This window comes from Pongo abelii, chromosome X (assembly GCF_028885655.2).
Source record: "Pongo abelii isolate AG06213 chromosome X, NHGRI_mPonAbe1-v2.0_pri, whole genome shotgun sequence".
Taxonomy (NCBI): domain Eukaryota; kingdom Metazoa; phylum Chordata; class Mammalia; order Primates; family Hominidae; genus Pongo; species Pongo abelii.
Genome location: NC_072008.2, coordinates 77,479,565 through 77,496,282, shown reverse-complemented (window position 1 = coordinate 77,496,282; position 16,718 = coordinate 77,479,565). Strand labels below are relative to the sequence as shown.

The following is a 16,718-nucleotide window of genomic DNA, read 5'->3' as shown; positions in this document are numbered from 1 at the left end:
GGCTCACAGCAATCTCCGTCTCCCAGGTTCAAGCGATTCTCCTGCCTCAGCCTCACAGTAGCTGGGATCACAGGTGTGCGCCACCACACCCGGCTGATTTTTTTGTATTTTTAGTAGAGATGGGGTTTCACCATGTTGGCCAGTTTGGTCTGGAACTCCTGATCTCAAATGATTCACCCACCTCGGCCTCCCAAAGTGCTGGGATTACAGGTGTGAGCCACCATACCCGGCCAGGAATCTTTTAAGAAATACCCTTAGTACACCACAGCTTAGAACAATTTAAATATGAATCTCTGGAAGTGGAGCTCAGTAGCATCAATATTTTTTAAAAAACTACCCGGGTGATTCTAATGTATAGCCAGTGTGAAGAATGACTAGTTATCGCAAAATATGAACATAGATTAAATCCAATAAATTCATAGATTAAATTCCCACCTACTGCAACTTCCTATTACTGTGTGGATTTTCCCAAAACATTGATTGTTAATTATTTCTACCCTTCCTTCCAATTCTTACCTTGGTTTCTTTCTGAGAAATAATATCAGAGAATTGAAGAGAATTCTGGATGAAAAGAGGACAAGGGTTTACGCAACTACTGCATCCTAGATTGAGAGTAGAATTATGCACATGTATGTTTTTACAAATGTCTTTCTCTAAGGTATATAGATACAGTCTCATACCCATAGAAATATAGGCACACAAATAGGGACATCTCTTTGCATTCATGGTACCATCAAATTTCAGCTTCATCTCTGGGCCTCACTCCAGTTCTATGTGCTAAGTTTTGTTCTTTTTGTGTAGTCATTCATTTTTTCTCATGACTTTAACTATTACCTTTATGAGAATGACTTCCGAGTCGTCATCTCTGACCTCACTTCAATTTTAAACCTAGGTTTTCATTTGTCACCTCATCAGTTTCATCTGCATATACTGTGGCTCCTCAAACTCAATGTGTCTGAAACTCCACCTTTCCAACTAAAAACAAACTACAAAACAATGGCAACTCATCAACAATCTCTTTTTCTGTTATTACTGTCTCCGTTCTACCAACCACCCAGGCAATATTACTTGGAGTATTTCCCATAGTATGTTCTGTGGAATACTAGGCCAACTAAGTTTGGGACTATGTTAAAGAGCAGGTGTCTTTACTCCATAATTTCTCAGAGCCTTTGATGTACTAATGTGCGTTTTTTTGTCTAAGACGGGAGTGAATTTTATAGCCTTTCCAGAATCTCTTGGACTAGCACTCTATAAAACAGTGCTTGAAGTGTGCTACTTAACTTTAGAATGATTTTTTGACTTCTCCCTCTTACCTTCTGATGCATGCACACCAAACTCTGTTGATTCGTATAATTTCTCTTGAATCTATCCCCTCTTTTCTCTTCCCTTCTGCCTCAACCTTAGTCTAAGCCCTTATTTCCTAACACTTCTGTGAAAACCACACTTAAATTATGTTATTTCCATCCTCGACAATCTTTCTGTGGCCCTCATTTCTCCACAAGTAAAGTCGAAACATTTTGGATTGATAGACAAGGCCCTCTATGGATTGGTCCTAGCTTATTTTTTTCAATATTATATCACGCTGGTGCCCTCCATTATACCCCCAGTTCCAGCCAGGCTGATGTCTTTATTACTCCTCTAATCCCTTAATAAAAACACCTAACATTTGTATAAATACTTTCCATTGTACAACACACTTCCCCATAATTACCAGTATTTTATTCTCACAATACCCTGTGAATCAAGTATTATTATCCTCAGTTTCCAAGTGAAGGGATTGAGGCCCAGAGATGAAGCTGGAATTTGATGGTACCATGAATGTAACCTGGGTCTTATGACTTCGGAATCAGTATTGTTTGAATTTTTGCCTCCGTGGGAGCCATAGACATTGCCACCTGCAAAAATTTTTATAGGCTTCTTCTTCTACATGCCTGTTCCCTTTCAATCTAAACTAATATCCTTTGAAAGCCTAGCACCAATCTCACTTTTTCTGTGGTCCCTGTCCTTCCTCACAGACCACTCACTTGTACAGTGATCTCTTCTTTCTCAGGACTCCTTTCTTGGAACTTCTAGATCACTTATCATCTGTGCCATTCAACGTCTTCATTTTTTTTAATTTAAAAGACTGTATAATCATCATGTGCCAGGCCCTATAATAGATGTTAAAAAGAAAATGGGACAAAATGTTTATATGTAACCCTCAACTTTTTTTTATGGAAAATTTCAAACTTACAGGAAAGTTGCAAGAATAGTAAAATAAACATATTTGCATATACTCTATCTAAATTCTCTAGTAGTTAACACTTTGTCATATTTGGATACCCACCCCGCCACACACACACACACACACACACACACGATTTTTTGATAAGCCATTTGAGAGTTACTTGCAGACATGAGTTTGTTTTTTAATTCCACTTCCTTCGTCCATTGACTTAAAGGTCTTTTTCTGAACCTGGCCTCTGCTCCTTTTTCTCAGGGAGCTCATTGTCTGATGGAGGAGACAGATATATAAGCAAGTAGTTACAGTACATTAAGATAGGCACTATAGGTACTGATTTATATATTTGACATAACTACTAAGCTCTGTGGGAACACACAGAGGTGGGAATGTCTAAACTTCTCTGGGACAAGGCAAGGAAGACTTCAGAGAGGAGTTGGGTTTTAAAGGATAATTAGGAAATGCTGGGTAGACTATGCTGTAGTTAGTTTTTAAAACATATCTGTCCCATTTCCCTTTTCTTTATGTTCTACAAAACCTGATAGAGGTTCAATAAATATCTGATTGCACATATACCTGGGGGTAGAGAGAAAGAGGTACACAGATATGGTTGTGTAGTTATATATTCTTATAAAGTCAGTTCACAGATATATATTGATTTATGTCCTCAAAAAGAATAGGCAAGAGGGAGAGTCACTTGGTATGGGGTAGAACCCCTGGTGTATGAATGTACATGTATAATTAATGCCATCTAGCACACCTGGATCAGAAAACAGTTAGTTTGGGGAACACAAAGTACAGATACCTCCCATCATTCCTACCTCCCCATGCTTCCTACTAATTTTATCTTGCCTTGGAAGTTAGAACTTGAGGATAGAAATGACTGATAATGGCCACTAATTGAGATCCTCCACTGAGTCCTTGATTCTCCAGGTTTGCTGTTTAAAGAAAATTTAGATGGGAGTAGTGGGGCTGGATGGTAAAGGGAGTTGATGGGTTTGCAAGAGAAAAGATGACTAAGGCAGTAAAATAGTGAAGAAGCCAATGACATGAGCCCAGGATTCTTACAGAATAATATAAATGCTGAGTTCTATATTGGTCGACTAGAGGACCTTAATATGCTTTTTTAAAATGAGTTCCTTTAGGCCATTGATATAAAGACAAGACTATTCAAGCCCCTCCCTCTGCTTCCCATTCTAATTCATTGACTTTTAGAAAAGACAGAATATGGTAGAAACCTTTGAGTACGTGGTGACATGTATCAGAATTGAATAAAGTTTCCCCACGGAAGAGGTTGTGTTAAATATTTCCATAACAGGGTATATTAAAGAGATGGACTCTTTCATTAGCATCAAAGTCATACAGATGTCTTCTTATAGGGGTTACAGTAAGTTTCCTTGCTTTATAATAAATGTTTCAGGCTTTAAAATGTGACGAGATCATGCACTGCCTATTCTTTCTCTCTTTTTAAAATTTCTTCTTTTGATCTGTAAGGGGAGGGGACCATTTATAGACAGAAATGACTTAAGAAAGGGGACTCTCCCATGGAAACCATTTTTATTCTTATTTTTCCCTCAATAAAAGGCTTCATAAAGAGTTGGAACTTAATAGGTACTTATCCTTATCATTACTATTGCTTGTAGTCCCATTTGAATATGTTTTGAAGAAACAACAGAATCATGTGGCTTCCAAGTAGATTAGTTTTCAGAGGTGTCCTGAAGTTACCTCTGAGCCAGCATACCCTGGAGTAACCTGGTTGGATTTCTTTTGGACTGTGAAACAGAAAGCTTTTTAGAGAAATAGAAAAGCTGTTCGGTGCTATGTTCTTCCAAAACACATTTCTACTCATGCCACGATTGATGGGCCCTTTAGTGTCACGTAGTATATAGTTGGTGATCAGAACTTTGAGATGTTATGATTGGAAAACAAACTACTTTAAATTGTCAAGCCCCAGTAAGAGAAATAGTGATGACTTGAAACTTAAGAATTTGTGACTTTCTTTCAAGGAAAACGGGTTGAGTCAAATGAACAGATCCCCTTTATACTTATTCTTCATTAAAATTCACTTTATTTTTTAGGGACATGTCCAGATAAATATTTCTGTGGACTCTTGAAGATAAGTCTTGGCTAGTTTAGAAAAAATGAAAGCAATGTTGTAGTGAAGTCTTTCTAGGCCATAGGATGTATTTTAGAATATCCTCAGAGCCTTAGGATTTTTGAGCTGACTTGCCCCTTTCTCCAGGTGGAATGTCCTCTAATAGGATGGTCGGCTTATTTTTACATAAACCAGTTGAAGCTTGGATGATTTTTTTGACTTGAAGGAATCATAAAGTGTAGCTTTTGATTCCACTTTTAGCTGTAATCTGCTCTTCTGTTTACCAATAAAGTAAATGTCATGTAAATAGGAACACAGGATAGGGTTACTTGTTCTCAAAAGGTCATGTACCATCTGCAGTTGCTGAGTAAGTGTTCCTATATCTAGGGATGTTTATAACTGTCTTGTTTCCATTTATTTCTGCAGAGTGTAGTGAAGCTGATGAGAGGACTACTGCACTGCATGATCAGACAGGTATGGTATTGGTATCACCCTCCTCTGTAATAAAAGCACATTGTAATAGTATCTCTACCCCTTAGGGAATGTTTATAGTTTATATTTTCTTTCAGTTTCACAAATAGTACACACTAATTTTAGAAAATTTGGAAAATTGGAGAGGGATAATGTCACCCATAATCTCACAATGTAATTACCACTGGAATGTTTCTTTCCAGTCTTTTTTGACCCTCTACAAATGATTTTCAATGTGTTTCATCATTACTGTACATGCAATTGTGTATGTAGGGTAAAAAGATGATACAGTTCTAAAAACCCTCATTTGACCAGGCACTGGTGGCTCATGCCTGTAATCCTGGCATTCTGGGAGGCCAATGCGGATGGATTGCTTGAGACCAGAAGTTCGAGACCAGCCTGGGCAACATGGCGAAACATTGTCTCTACAAAAAATATAAAAATTAGGCGTGCGTGGTTGTGTGCTCCTGTAGTCCCAGCTACTTGGGATAGTGGGGGTGAAGTGGGAGGATCACTTGAGCCTGGGAGGTGAAGGCTGCAGTGAGCCAAGATGGTGCCACTGCACTCCAGCCTGGGTGGCAGAGTGAAACCCAGTCTCAAAAACAAGTAAACAAAACACACACACACACACACACACAAACACACACACACAAAACCCTCATTTGAAACCCTTGGGGCCATCAACTTTAGAATTTAAAGTTTTTCAGATTTTAAAAAGGCAGTACAGTGCATACTCCTGCCAACCTTTAATTATATGGTGTATGGTATATATACACCATATATTACCTTATGCCTTCTGCGGGTCTAGAACAGCACTCTATAATCAGAAACATTAATATCTCTGTAGGGAAACATGCAATTTCATACTAAGTGGAATAAATAAAGACTTAATTTGAATCCGGTGTTGCCAACAAATGAATTTTAATGCAAAACTTAAGGGAAAAACCTTTTCAAAGTGTTTTAGATTTTAAGATTAGAGATAAGAAACCTTGAATTTGCATCTCCTTGCAGTAATTTGCATTTTCCTGACCTCCAGTGAAGTTGAGCTTCCTTTTATGTGTAGATTGAAAATTTGCATTTCCTCATGGATGAATTGTCTGCTAAGTCCTTTGCCTATCATCTAGGTTCTCTTTCTTGCCTGTTGAAAAATTATTGTACATTATAGACATTAGTCCTTTGTCATATGCATTGCGAATTTTTTAGCAGTCTATCATTTATTTTTGAGGCTTGTTTGTGATATTTTTGCATACAAAAGTGTTTCTACTTTAAAAAATTATTTTATCCTGGGAGATCTTAAAGCATTTTGCCCACACTGAATCTTACCTGGCTTTTCTGAAGATCAAGATTATGTTTTATTAGAAGAAGAAATTGAGGCCCAGATTGCTGAAGTGACTACCTACAGGCACAGAAGTCTATAGTAGAAGGAAATATATAGTAGATAGAAAGTAGTACATAGAAATATATGGTAGCTAGAAAGTCTTTGCTACTTTATTTTGTATTTTAGATATTTGCACTTTTGTTTTTTTCTTTTTAGATAGGGGTCTCACTTTGTCGCTCAGGCTGGAGTGCAGTGATATGATCATAGCTCACTCACTGCAGCCTTGGCTTCTGGGCTCAAGTGATCCCCCCACCTCAGCCTCCCGCATCACTGGGACTACAGGTATGCACCACCATGCCTTGCTAATTAAAAAATTTTTTTTGTAGGGACGGAATCTCACTATGTTGCCCAGGCTGGTCTCAAACTCCTGGGCTCAAGTGATCCTCCCACCTTGGCCTCCTAAAATGCCAGGAGTATAGGCATGAGCCACCTTGCCTGGCCAATATTTGAACTTTCTACCTTACCAGATAGGTTTAAGGTCACTAATTACAGGAACCAAATTTAAGATATAACGGTTACTGTCATACATCAGAGGCATTAATTATCAAATTTAAATTTCAGGAACTAAGTCTTTCAGTTGTCCTTTGCACAATATTTCCCTTCTGACTTCTAGTTTCAGCTTTCTGTTTTGAACCCAGGAAATCTGAGACAGATCTCAGTTAATTTAGAAAGTTTATTTTGCCAAGGTTGAGGACCCACCCATGACACAGCCTCAGGAGGTCCTGAAGACATGTGCCCAGGGTGATTGGGGCACAACTTGGTTTTATACATTTTAGGGAGACATGAGACATCAATCAATATATGTAAGAAGTATAGTATATTAGTTCCATCCAGAAAGGGTGAGACAACTGAAAGCAAGGCCTCCCTCCACTATGGGCTTCCAGGTCACAGGTAGGTAAGAGACAGATGGTTGCATTCTCTTGAGTTTCTGATAAGTCTTTCCAAAGGAGGCAATCAGAATATGCATCTATCTCTGTGAGCAGAGGGATGACTTTGAATAGAATAGGAGGCGGATTTTCCCTGAGCAGTTCCCAGCTTGTAGGGGCCCAAGTTATTTTCCTTTCACATCCTCCCACCTTTGTTTTTTCAAATCTTTTGGAGAAAGCATTTTATAAGAAAATGAATCTCTGATCTCAGGTTTCACCTGATCTCTCATGAGTAGGACGGTTTATTTCTAGATGGGTAGGTCCCAAAAGCTCATTTTTAGCAGGTTGTGAAGTCTCATATCCTGTGAAGATAAAATGGGGGGAGATAAGGGAGAAAAAACAATAACAAACAAAAGAACAATCCTGGAAAAATCAGTATAGGCCCTATTACTCTGAAGTCCATACATTATTAGGCAGGTATGAAAGTGGCTTATGAATGTAAATAGGTTACTGTTGTTTTTTGAGACAAAGCCTCTTTCTGTCACCCAGGCTGGTGTGCAGTGGTGTGATCTCGGCTCACTGCAACCTCCGCCTCCCGGGTTCAAGTGATCCTCCTGCCTTAACCTCCTGAGTAGCTGGGATTACAGATGTGCGCCACCACACTCGGCTAATTTTTGTATGTTTTTAGTAGATATGGGGTTTCACCATGTTGGCCAGGCTGGTCTCAAACTCCTGACCTCAAGTGATCTGCCAACCTCGGCTTCCCAAAGTGCTGGGATTACAGGCATAACCCACTGTGCTGGCCAATTACTCTTATTTTTTTCTGAAGTTTGAGTTGTCTGGCTTCAGTTCCCGGGGTTTTAAGAAAGCACAGCTGAGTTTTTAGTGACTCCAAATTAGGAAAAATGGGGGAAAAAAAGGAAGGAAAAAAAGTTGAAAACACTATTTTGAAGACTTGTAGCCAAAAAAAATTAGAATTCCATCCAAACTGTAGAAACTAATAAAAATTGAAACAAAAATTAGGCAGGACTAGAATCTAACAATGGGTGTCCTATCATTCTGAAATATAATTTTTTCTCTCTCCAGTTTCCCCTTTTACTAAAGACAAATCATAATAGGACTGGTTTGCTTATTATACTTGGCCTAATTATTTGTATACAGTGCAGCAAGAATAATTATTGTTTACATAGGCTTTTAAATGGGCTTTGATGGAATTTTGTTCCATAGGAGGAATCTCAGATAAGATTTTTTTTCTTGAGATGGAGTCTTGCTCTGTCACCCAGGCTAGAGTGCTGTGGCACGATCTCAGCTCACTGCAACCTCCACCTCCTGGGTTCAAGTGATTCTCCTGCCTCAGCCTCCCGAGGAGCTGGGATTACAGGCACCCACCACCGTGCCCGGCTAATTTTTGTATTTTTAGTAAAGATGGTGTTTCACCATGTTGGCCAGGCTGGTCTCGAACTCCTGACCTCATGATCCACCTGCCTCAGCCTCCCAAAATGCTGTGATTATAGGCGTGAGCCACCATGCCCAGGCATTAGATAAGATTTCTTGAAAGCCAAGCCCAGCCATGAATTTATGCCATCAAATATCTATGAGTTGCTTGAATTTCTCCTCCTCTTGAGGTTCCAAGATAAACCTGAGGCTTCTGTGCCTGTCGGAAAGTGACATTCTTTACTTACCAAGGGTCAGAAACCCTATACGTGGCCTGTGTACGTGAAATATGAGGCCAGTTTTTCCAAGGGCTTTATTGGCTTCACAAGTCAAGTTTGATTCTTTAAAGGAAAGCACACCATTCCAGTCAAAGCCTTGGTAAAATTACCAGTTTCTCCAACTGTGTCCTGTTACAAATGAAAACAGATTCTTTTTTTTTTCTTTTAATTATTATTATTATTATTATTATTATTATTATTATTATACTTTAGGCTCTATGGTACATGTGCGCAAGGTGCAGGTAAGTTACATATGTATACATGTGCCATGGAAATTGGAAATCATCATTCTCAGTAAACTATCGAAAACAGATTCTTATTGCACTTAACGCAAATAACTGTATTGCCGTAAGTTAAGAATACTCACAAATAGTTTCCAAATTCTAGAGAAAATCAGGTAGAGAGAAACAAATATGCTCCAAATCTTGTTTATGGCAGTATACTAAATTGTTAAAAGCTGTCAGTAGCTCATAAGAAAAGTTTTAAGTATCTGAAAAACGAAACAAAGGATCAGCAACATTTTAAGCAAAAAGTCCAAAAAATTAGTTCAGTCCATGCAGTTATTTCTTGTTCTGCTTGATACTCATGAACATTTTAGGTCTCCATGAGTCCTGGAAATTTTTCCTCTATTCTGATGTCACAATCTTCAAAAGTTATCAGAAACCTGCATTTAAGAGCACCTATTGGAATTTTATAGCTGATTATAAAACCATCTTCTAAAAAGGACCAAAACAAGACAACAATTGTCCATGGATGAAAAAAAAGTTTTAAGGCAGCCATAATCAAAAGACACAATTGACAAAGAAATTTGTTACCTCTGTGACACACAATAATTTTAACATAAGAATTAGGAATATTACTGATAATGTATACTAAGTTATATCAGAATTTCAGGAGTTTCTCATAATTTTGGAACACATACCAATAACGTATTTATACAAATACAGCCCAAAGAAAACCAAACAACATTTCATATTTGACAATGCTTCCTATATAATTTTTATACCAAATAAGCCAAATTATGACATTTTTGGACTTCAGGGAACCTAATGTCTTAAAGGATTAATTAGGTTAGAAAAAGACATAATTTATAATTTGATTTTGGAAAATTTGTCAAATATAAAAGTTTGAAATGCTTGATATTACAAAATAGTATTACAGCTGATTGTTTAACCAAAGTGATAATTCAAGGACTTCAAAAAAAGTGAAAACCTTAATTCTTTGAGAGAAGAGACTTAATTTTCTAAACAAGAAGCCCTAATAAAAACAGCATGAAGCCAATTACATTTGTTTTTCAAAATTTTGTAAACAATCTATAAAGTTTAACCTTGATTATAAAATATAACTTCCATAAGGCTTTTATAACCTTTATTAAGGAGTTGGAGGAGTTAGTTAATGCTTTAAGAAAAATTTGTTAATCTGACACAGGGGTCCATATACTGGTTTTGCATCAGTGTGCCTTTCACACTAATGATTAATTTTGTAGAGAAACAGAACTCATTTTATCTTTAAAAATTGGCCTTTACAATCTATGCACTCTCTTCTTCCACGATAGTCCCTGGCTCATGAGGAATCAAATAGCTTTGATTGTTTTTTGCCCTGTGTTTCAGGAATGCAGTTTATTTTGATTGGCATCTTCCACGGGGCCTGAAGATGAGGCTTTAATTGCTGTTAGTGTTTAAGATTTAGCAGGACTTGATGTCCTTTTAAGACCCAGGAGTTAAAGCCCTCTAACTCAATGTCACAAGGACTTTAAAAGCCCATATAGGAAGATACATGGATGTAATAACCTTAGTTTAAAAAAATTTTTTTTGTTAATCTCAGTTTTTTTCCTAAGCAAAACCAAAACTTAATAATAATATTTGGACTTTCTGGTTTGTCCTGAACATACCTCCTTTTTTTTTTTTTTTTTTTTTTTGAGATGGAGTCTTGCTCTGTGGCTAGGCTAGAGTGCAGTGGCGTGATCTCGGCTCACTGCAACCTCCACCTCCTGGGTTCAGCAATTCTCCTGCCTCAGCCTCCTGAGTAGCTGGGACTGCAGGCGCATGCGACCACACCCAGCTAATTTTTTTTTGTATTTTTAGTAGAGACAGGGTTTCACCATGTTGGCCAGGATGGTCTTGATCTCTTGACCACCTGATCCACCTGCCTCGGCCTCCCAAAGTGCTGGGATTACAGGCATGAGCCACTGCGTCCAGCCTCTTTATTCTTCTAACTTTCTTTACATCTCCTTTTGTTTCCTGGTTGTTTTTACCTCGTTTTATACATAACCTTTAAATAAGCTTTGAATTAGACAAAACTTGTTCACCTTTTATTTTTTAGCAAGAATGTTTTCCTACAATATATATTTATTGGAAAATACCCAAATAATTAAATATCTATTATTTAATATAACTTTATATCCTAAATTATGACCAGTTTTTCTGCAAGTACTTATCCTATTACATTTATGTAATTATTTTATTTTAATTGTTTTACCCTGATTATTTATGAAAAGTGTGATAGTCATGATTTAAAGTTATGAAATTGCCATTGAAAATTATGACTGAGACAGTGAAAAAAGATTTGACCTAACTGACTCCATCTTGCTCTTAGCCCCAAGCCGTCCTTGTTCACTCCTGGGCATAGGCCAAACTAACTTTGGGAGGAATTTAGCTTATAGATTAGCTTTGAAACAAAGAGAATAACCGTCCTTTCCCAAAACAAACCTCCTTATTGTCTGTGCATACTGCCTAAAGCCACAGGATTCGAAGTTACGGTAATATTACTAAATTCAAGATGCAGCTATTTTCATTAAGCCCATATCAATGTCTTATTTATTAAAAATTACACAAGCAAAGAATCATTCTGTTTTGGTCTGAGCTTATAGTTTGTAACCCCTATGCCAAATTTTGACACCTTATAGTATTTGGCAGGGATAAGTATGAAATTGCTTGATTCATAAATGCAAAACAAAAGAATGTATACTGGCAAATCTTAAGACGTTTCTAATATTACTTTACCAAATAATTTTTTTCTTTTTATTATTATTATTATTATTATTATTATTATTATACTTTAGGCTCTATGGTACATGTGCGCAACGTGCAGGTAAGTTACATATGTATACATGTGCCATGCTGGTGCGCTGCACCCACCAACTCATCATCTAGCATTAGGTATATCTCCCAATGCTATCCCTCCCCCGCCCCCATTTACCAAATAATTTTAAAACTAGCTTATTTATTAAAGATTTTACTTAAGTTACATAAACTTCAAAAAGCATTTGACTATTCTTTTTTAGTATCTGATTTAAGTGCTTTTATTTTTCTTTAAGCCAATTAATTAGATCTCTTATATATGTTTAGTAGTGAAACACTGTGTACACAACACATAAATACATATAAGGACACATTAGGCATGCCATTGGATTTATAAAGATCCCCTCTTTTTTTTCTTAGATTTTCATATTCTTGATAACCTGTTTCACAACCCTACACAGTTGTCAGCTAAACAGCCTTAAATTTGCACATTAAAGGAAACAGTTCAGGTGAAATCAAATAGCAAAATTTACATCATAATGTACAGAGAGAAAGGTCTGGTGGTGCAGAACTAGAGGGAGATGCTTTCACAGTGCACTTAAAAAATTTTTTTTTTTTTTTTTTTTTTTTTTTGAGACAGAGTCTCGCTCTGTCACCCAGGCTGGAGTGCAGTGGCACAGTCTCAGCTCATTGCAACCTTCACCTCCCAGGTTCACGCCATTCTCCTGCCTCAGCCTCCCGAGTAGCTGGGACTACAGGCACCCGCCACCACGCCCGGCTGATTTTTTGTGTTTTTAGTAGAGACAGGGTTTCACCGTGTTAGCCAGGATGGTCTCGATCTCCTGACCTCGTGATCCGCCCGCCTCAGTCTCCCAAAGTGCTGGGATTACAGGCATGAGCCACTGCACCCGGCCAAAATTTTTTTAAACAAAGACATTTCTGAGTGTCTTCCTTAAAAACCCAAGTGTAGCCTCTGTTGCAATAACTATTTTAGTCAAAAAATCAGGTGAAAACAGAATTCAGTCTACTGAGAAGAAAAAAAAAAACTTTTGCTCAAAAAAAAGACAAGGTCTTAGGAGACCTTGTTTTTTTTTCTGAAAGAAAAAACAACCCCAAAACCTGAAGGCCTTTTAAATACAAACATGCCCACATGCACACATATCTTGGATGTTAACCTTTTAATTAAGCGGACTTTTAACCATTGAGCTCTTTTAAAAAAAATCTTTTAAAATCTTATTACCATATTTCAGCTAGGACAAAATGCTGCTAAACTAACAATCATAACACAAATTGTATGATTTCTGAGCACTCTAAGTGTAAGCAGAATTTAACACCAGCTGGTTGTTAATGCTAACTTCAGTCGTTTAAAAAGAATTTTCAAGACAGAATCCCAAACCAGTTTCTTACATAATGATGGGTCTCAGGCTGTAGACTGCTCTCTACGGTCCTAGAAACAGGAAAAACGAAAACAAAACTCATCTTCCCTGTTAGAAGTGAGTTCAAACTCCATAAAGGAGTTACCTGCCTTCCATCGACATGGAGGCAGGAAAACTTGCTTTCCTTGTGTTGGAAGCAAGTAAAACTCCAAAAAAAGAGGAGTCGTAACAGCAAAATAAGCTTTAGATCTCGACCAAATTTTGAGAGATCAGGGATTCTGTGGAGGGGGTGCTCTCAGGCCTCAGCAAATTGTCCTGTTGGTTTGAGCCATCAAGTTAGCTCATGCTGGTACCAAGCACCAACAGGAGATTTGTCAAAGGTCAGGGGCATCTCCACTCAGAATCTACCCCACCTTGAGGTTACCAAAATGTGAATCCTGAAAATCTGAGACAGGTCTCAGTTAATTTAGAAAGTTTATTTTGCCAAAGTTGAAGATGCGCCTGTGACACAGCTTCAGGAGGTCCTGAGGACCTGTGCCCAAGATAGTTGGGGCACAGCTTGGTTTTATACATTTTTGAGAGACATGAGACATCAATCAATATATGTAAGAAGTACGTTAGTTCAGAAAAGCTGAGACAACTCAAAGCAACGCCCCACAACTGGGGGCTTCCAGGTCACAGATTGGTGAGAGACAGATGGTTGCATTCTCTTGAGTTTTTGATAAGTCTTTCCAAAGGAGGCAATCAGAATATGCATCTATCTCTGTGAGCAGAGGGATGACTTTGAATAGAATGGGAGGCAGATTTTCCCGGAGCAATTCTTAGCTTGAAGGGGCCCAAGATATTTACCTTTCAGACTGTCCTACCTTTACTACCTCACTCTATGTGTCTCTCAGCAGCTCTTTTCATTACTCCTTCAAAATATATCCTCTTATTCTAATTTACTTCGAAATTTCTACCTCAGTTTCAGGAACAAATGTATCTTTTCACATTCAGTTATCTCTTACTAAGCTGTTCTCACTCAAGCACTCTGAATCTCAGTTTATATTTACAGTGTGCAGTGTGGCAAAGCAACCATATGAAGAGTGAACAAGAGGCAATGAATAGGAAAGAGCAGTTTTTGACTATTTGGTATTATTTTCTGATTAAATCGCCTAAATTGAAAAACAACAATAACAGACTTTCCAGTTGTATTAGCACAGGGAAAAACAGGTAACAGAATATTTTAAATATTCACAATTGCCTGAAGATAGTGTATCTTCACATTGCAATAATGTATGTTAGAGTGTTACAGAAGTGTGGCATATGGGTTGATTTTTCACTATATCCTTCTTTTAATGTTTTTGTTCTTTTCAGGTGGATAAAGTAGAATCCTTCAAATATAGTCAGAGTACTAAGGATAGCCTCCATGCCAAGTACAACACCAAAACCTGTGCCACTGTAGTGGGTGATGATCAATGGGGACACCTGCAGTTGGATGCTACCTCTGTGTACCTGCTCTTCTTAGCCCAAATGACTGCCTCAGGTCAGTACAAGGAGAGAAGTGCTGGGAGCCCCTGAGCATGGAGTCTGGGGTACTAATTAATATTCTTTTAAATTGAGAACCAGGAAGGCTGGGGTAGATCTTCATGAGACAGGTATTTTTTATTATTTATTAGTCCTCAGATATCATGAGATGGCAAAGAAGGGCTAGGGTTTATTGCTTGTTCTCATACAGTACATTGACAAGCCTGCCAGTTAGTATAAATACAAATTCAATCACCTACTTTATGCTACTCTTTATGAATATATTATAAACAAGGCATCTGTCTATAGGCATCTAAATTATATTAAGAAAATTAACTTAGGAATCAGAATCCAAATTTTTAAATTATTGAATACTATGTCCTTTTCAGATTATTCTCAATTTATTAATTTTGGATGCTTTATCTGAGGAAGGGAAATGTAAGAAACAACTTAATTTCCTTTTATTTTTCCTAAATTGGGGGAGGGCAATGTATCCAATTATACCTAGTTTATAAAAGTAATGGGACCTTTGCCAGAGCTTCCTAAACTAATGTACTTCTCAAAATACCATATTTTTGACATTTTAATTTCTTCATCTTACAATCTGGTTATTGAGCTCCTTGGTACTAAGGGCATCCAGGGTGGGAATTCCCTCAAAATACTCTTCTTCTCCTTTTTTAATAGAAATAAATATTTGATGATAAACCTTTCCTTTATTTCCTCTAGAACACACAGCTCAGAAGCTGAATACCCTTTTCTTAAAAGTATGAACTGGCTACCCAGATATGTCCTCCTGTTGTAGGGGAGGTTTCTTCCTGAATAAATGTATTTTTAGGTTTAATTTATTTAAATAGAATGACAACTGTAACTCTATTTCTAATAATATTTTAATACCAATTCTGGAGTTTTGTCTACAAAGCAACAATGTCTGAATATCTCTTGTAGTTTTTCATTTTGAGCCCAGAATGCAAGCAGAAATGTATCAAAGAGGCTTATAGGAGACATAGCCATTCATTCAACAAATGTTTATTGATTCCTGACTTAACATTTGATTTTCAGCTCAATCAGTGGAGTTTGATAGGTACTTGGAATAAGGTAGATATTATTTGATCAGGCCTTTGAGGAATAAGTAGAATCAGAGAAGGGACAAATCAGAGAAGGGAAGGGAATAGCATGAATATAACATGGAAATTTGAAAGGTACTGGCCATCAAGGTAAGGCTGGATATCTTCTATGGTTAGAGTATAACATGCATCTGGAAAAATGACAAACTGTGAAACTAGAAGGTTGGGGCTAGCTATTCGAGGGCCTGTGTACCGTGCTACATAGTTTGGAGTTTAGTCTGTAATCAGTAGTGAGTCATTCAAGGTAAATAATCAAGGAAGTTTCAGATGATTCACTAAAGTAGCAGGAAGATAGACTGGATAGGAAAGAAGATTAAGATGGCAGACTAGTTAGGAAGTTAGTGAAATACTTTAAGGCAAGATTGATACAGAATTTATGTAAGGCAATTACCTTGAGAATGAAAGGGCATATGTGAGATATAAGTGGTAGTATGCAAGATCTTCATAGAGTATTTAGCAATGCTTTACACATTTTTGAATACACAAATCTCAACCTTGGTTAAAAGAGAGGCTTAGATAGAATCTGACTGCAACTTACAGAATGGGGGCAGGGGGGCTCCATGGAACCTCCCCCAGCAAAACAACCATAAATGTTGAAAATTATTTTTTAAAAACCAGCCACTTACATTATTGGAAATTGTCTGAAGGACATACAGCAAGTAGAGAAACATTTACTCCAGGAAATCTACCAAGTATTGGTAAAAGCAGTGAGTGAGTGTGGCATTTAAGTCTAAATCTACTCCCTCCTCCACCCCACCTCAGCATGGCAGAAGCAATATTCAAGGCGGGTACAGCCAAGAGCATAATCTCCCCAGCTAGTTCCCAGTTTAGGTGCACTGTATCTCCCTGAGGGAGTTAAGGAGATACATCCTCTCCAGCTCCATGTTGCAGAAGCTAGTTCAAGCAAGAATAGCTGACAGGCCTGGAGCTCCCCTCCTCCCCAGGAAAA

General features: G+C 37.6%; 1 protein-coding gene across 1 annotated transcript in view; it reads left to right on the top strand.

Annotated features, from left to right (window-relative positions):
• The window catches only part of PHKA1 (phosphorylase kinase regulatory subunit alpha 1), a 129,029-nt gene that overhangs the window by 3,961 nt on the left and 108,350 nt on the right, over window positions 1-16,718 (top strand). The window contains exons 3-4 of the mRNA XM_002831804.5: window positions 4,743-4,790; window positions 14,496-14,664. Coding sequence (XP_002831850.3) covers window positions 4,743-4,790; window positions 14,496-14,664 — 217 coding nt within the window. The remainder of the gene's footprint in view (window positions 1-4,742; window positions 4,791-14,495; window positions 14,665-16,718) is intronic.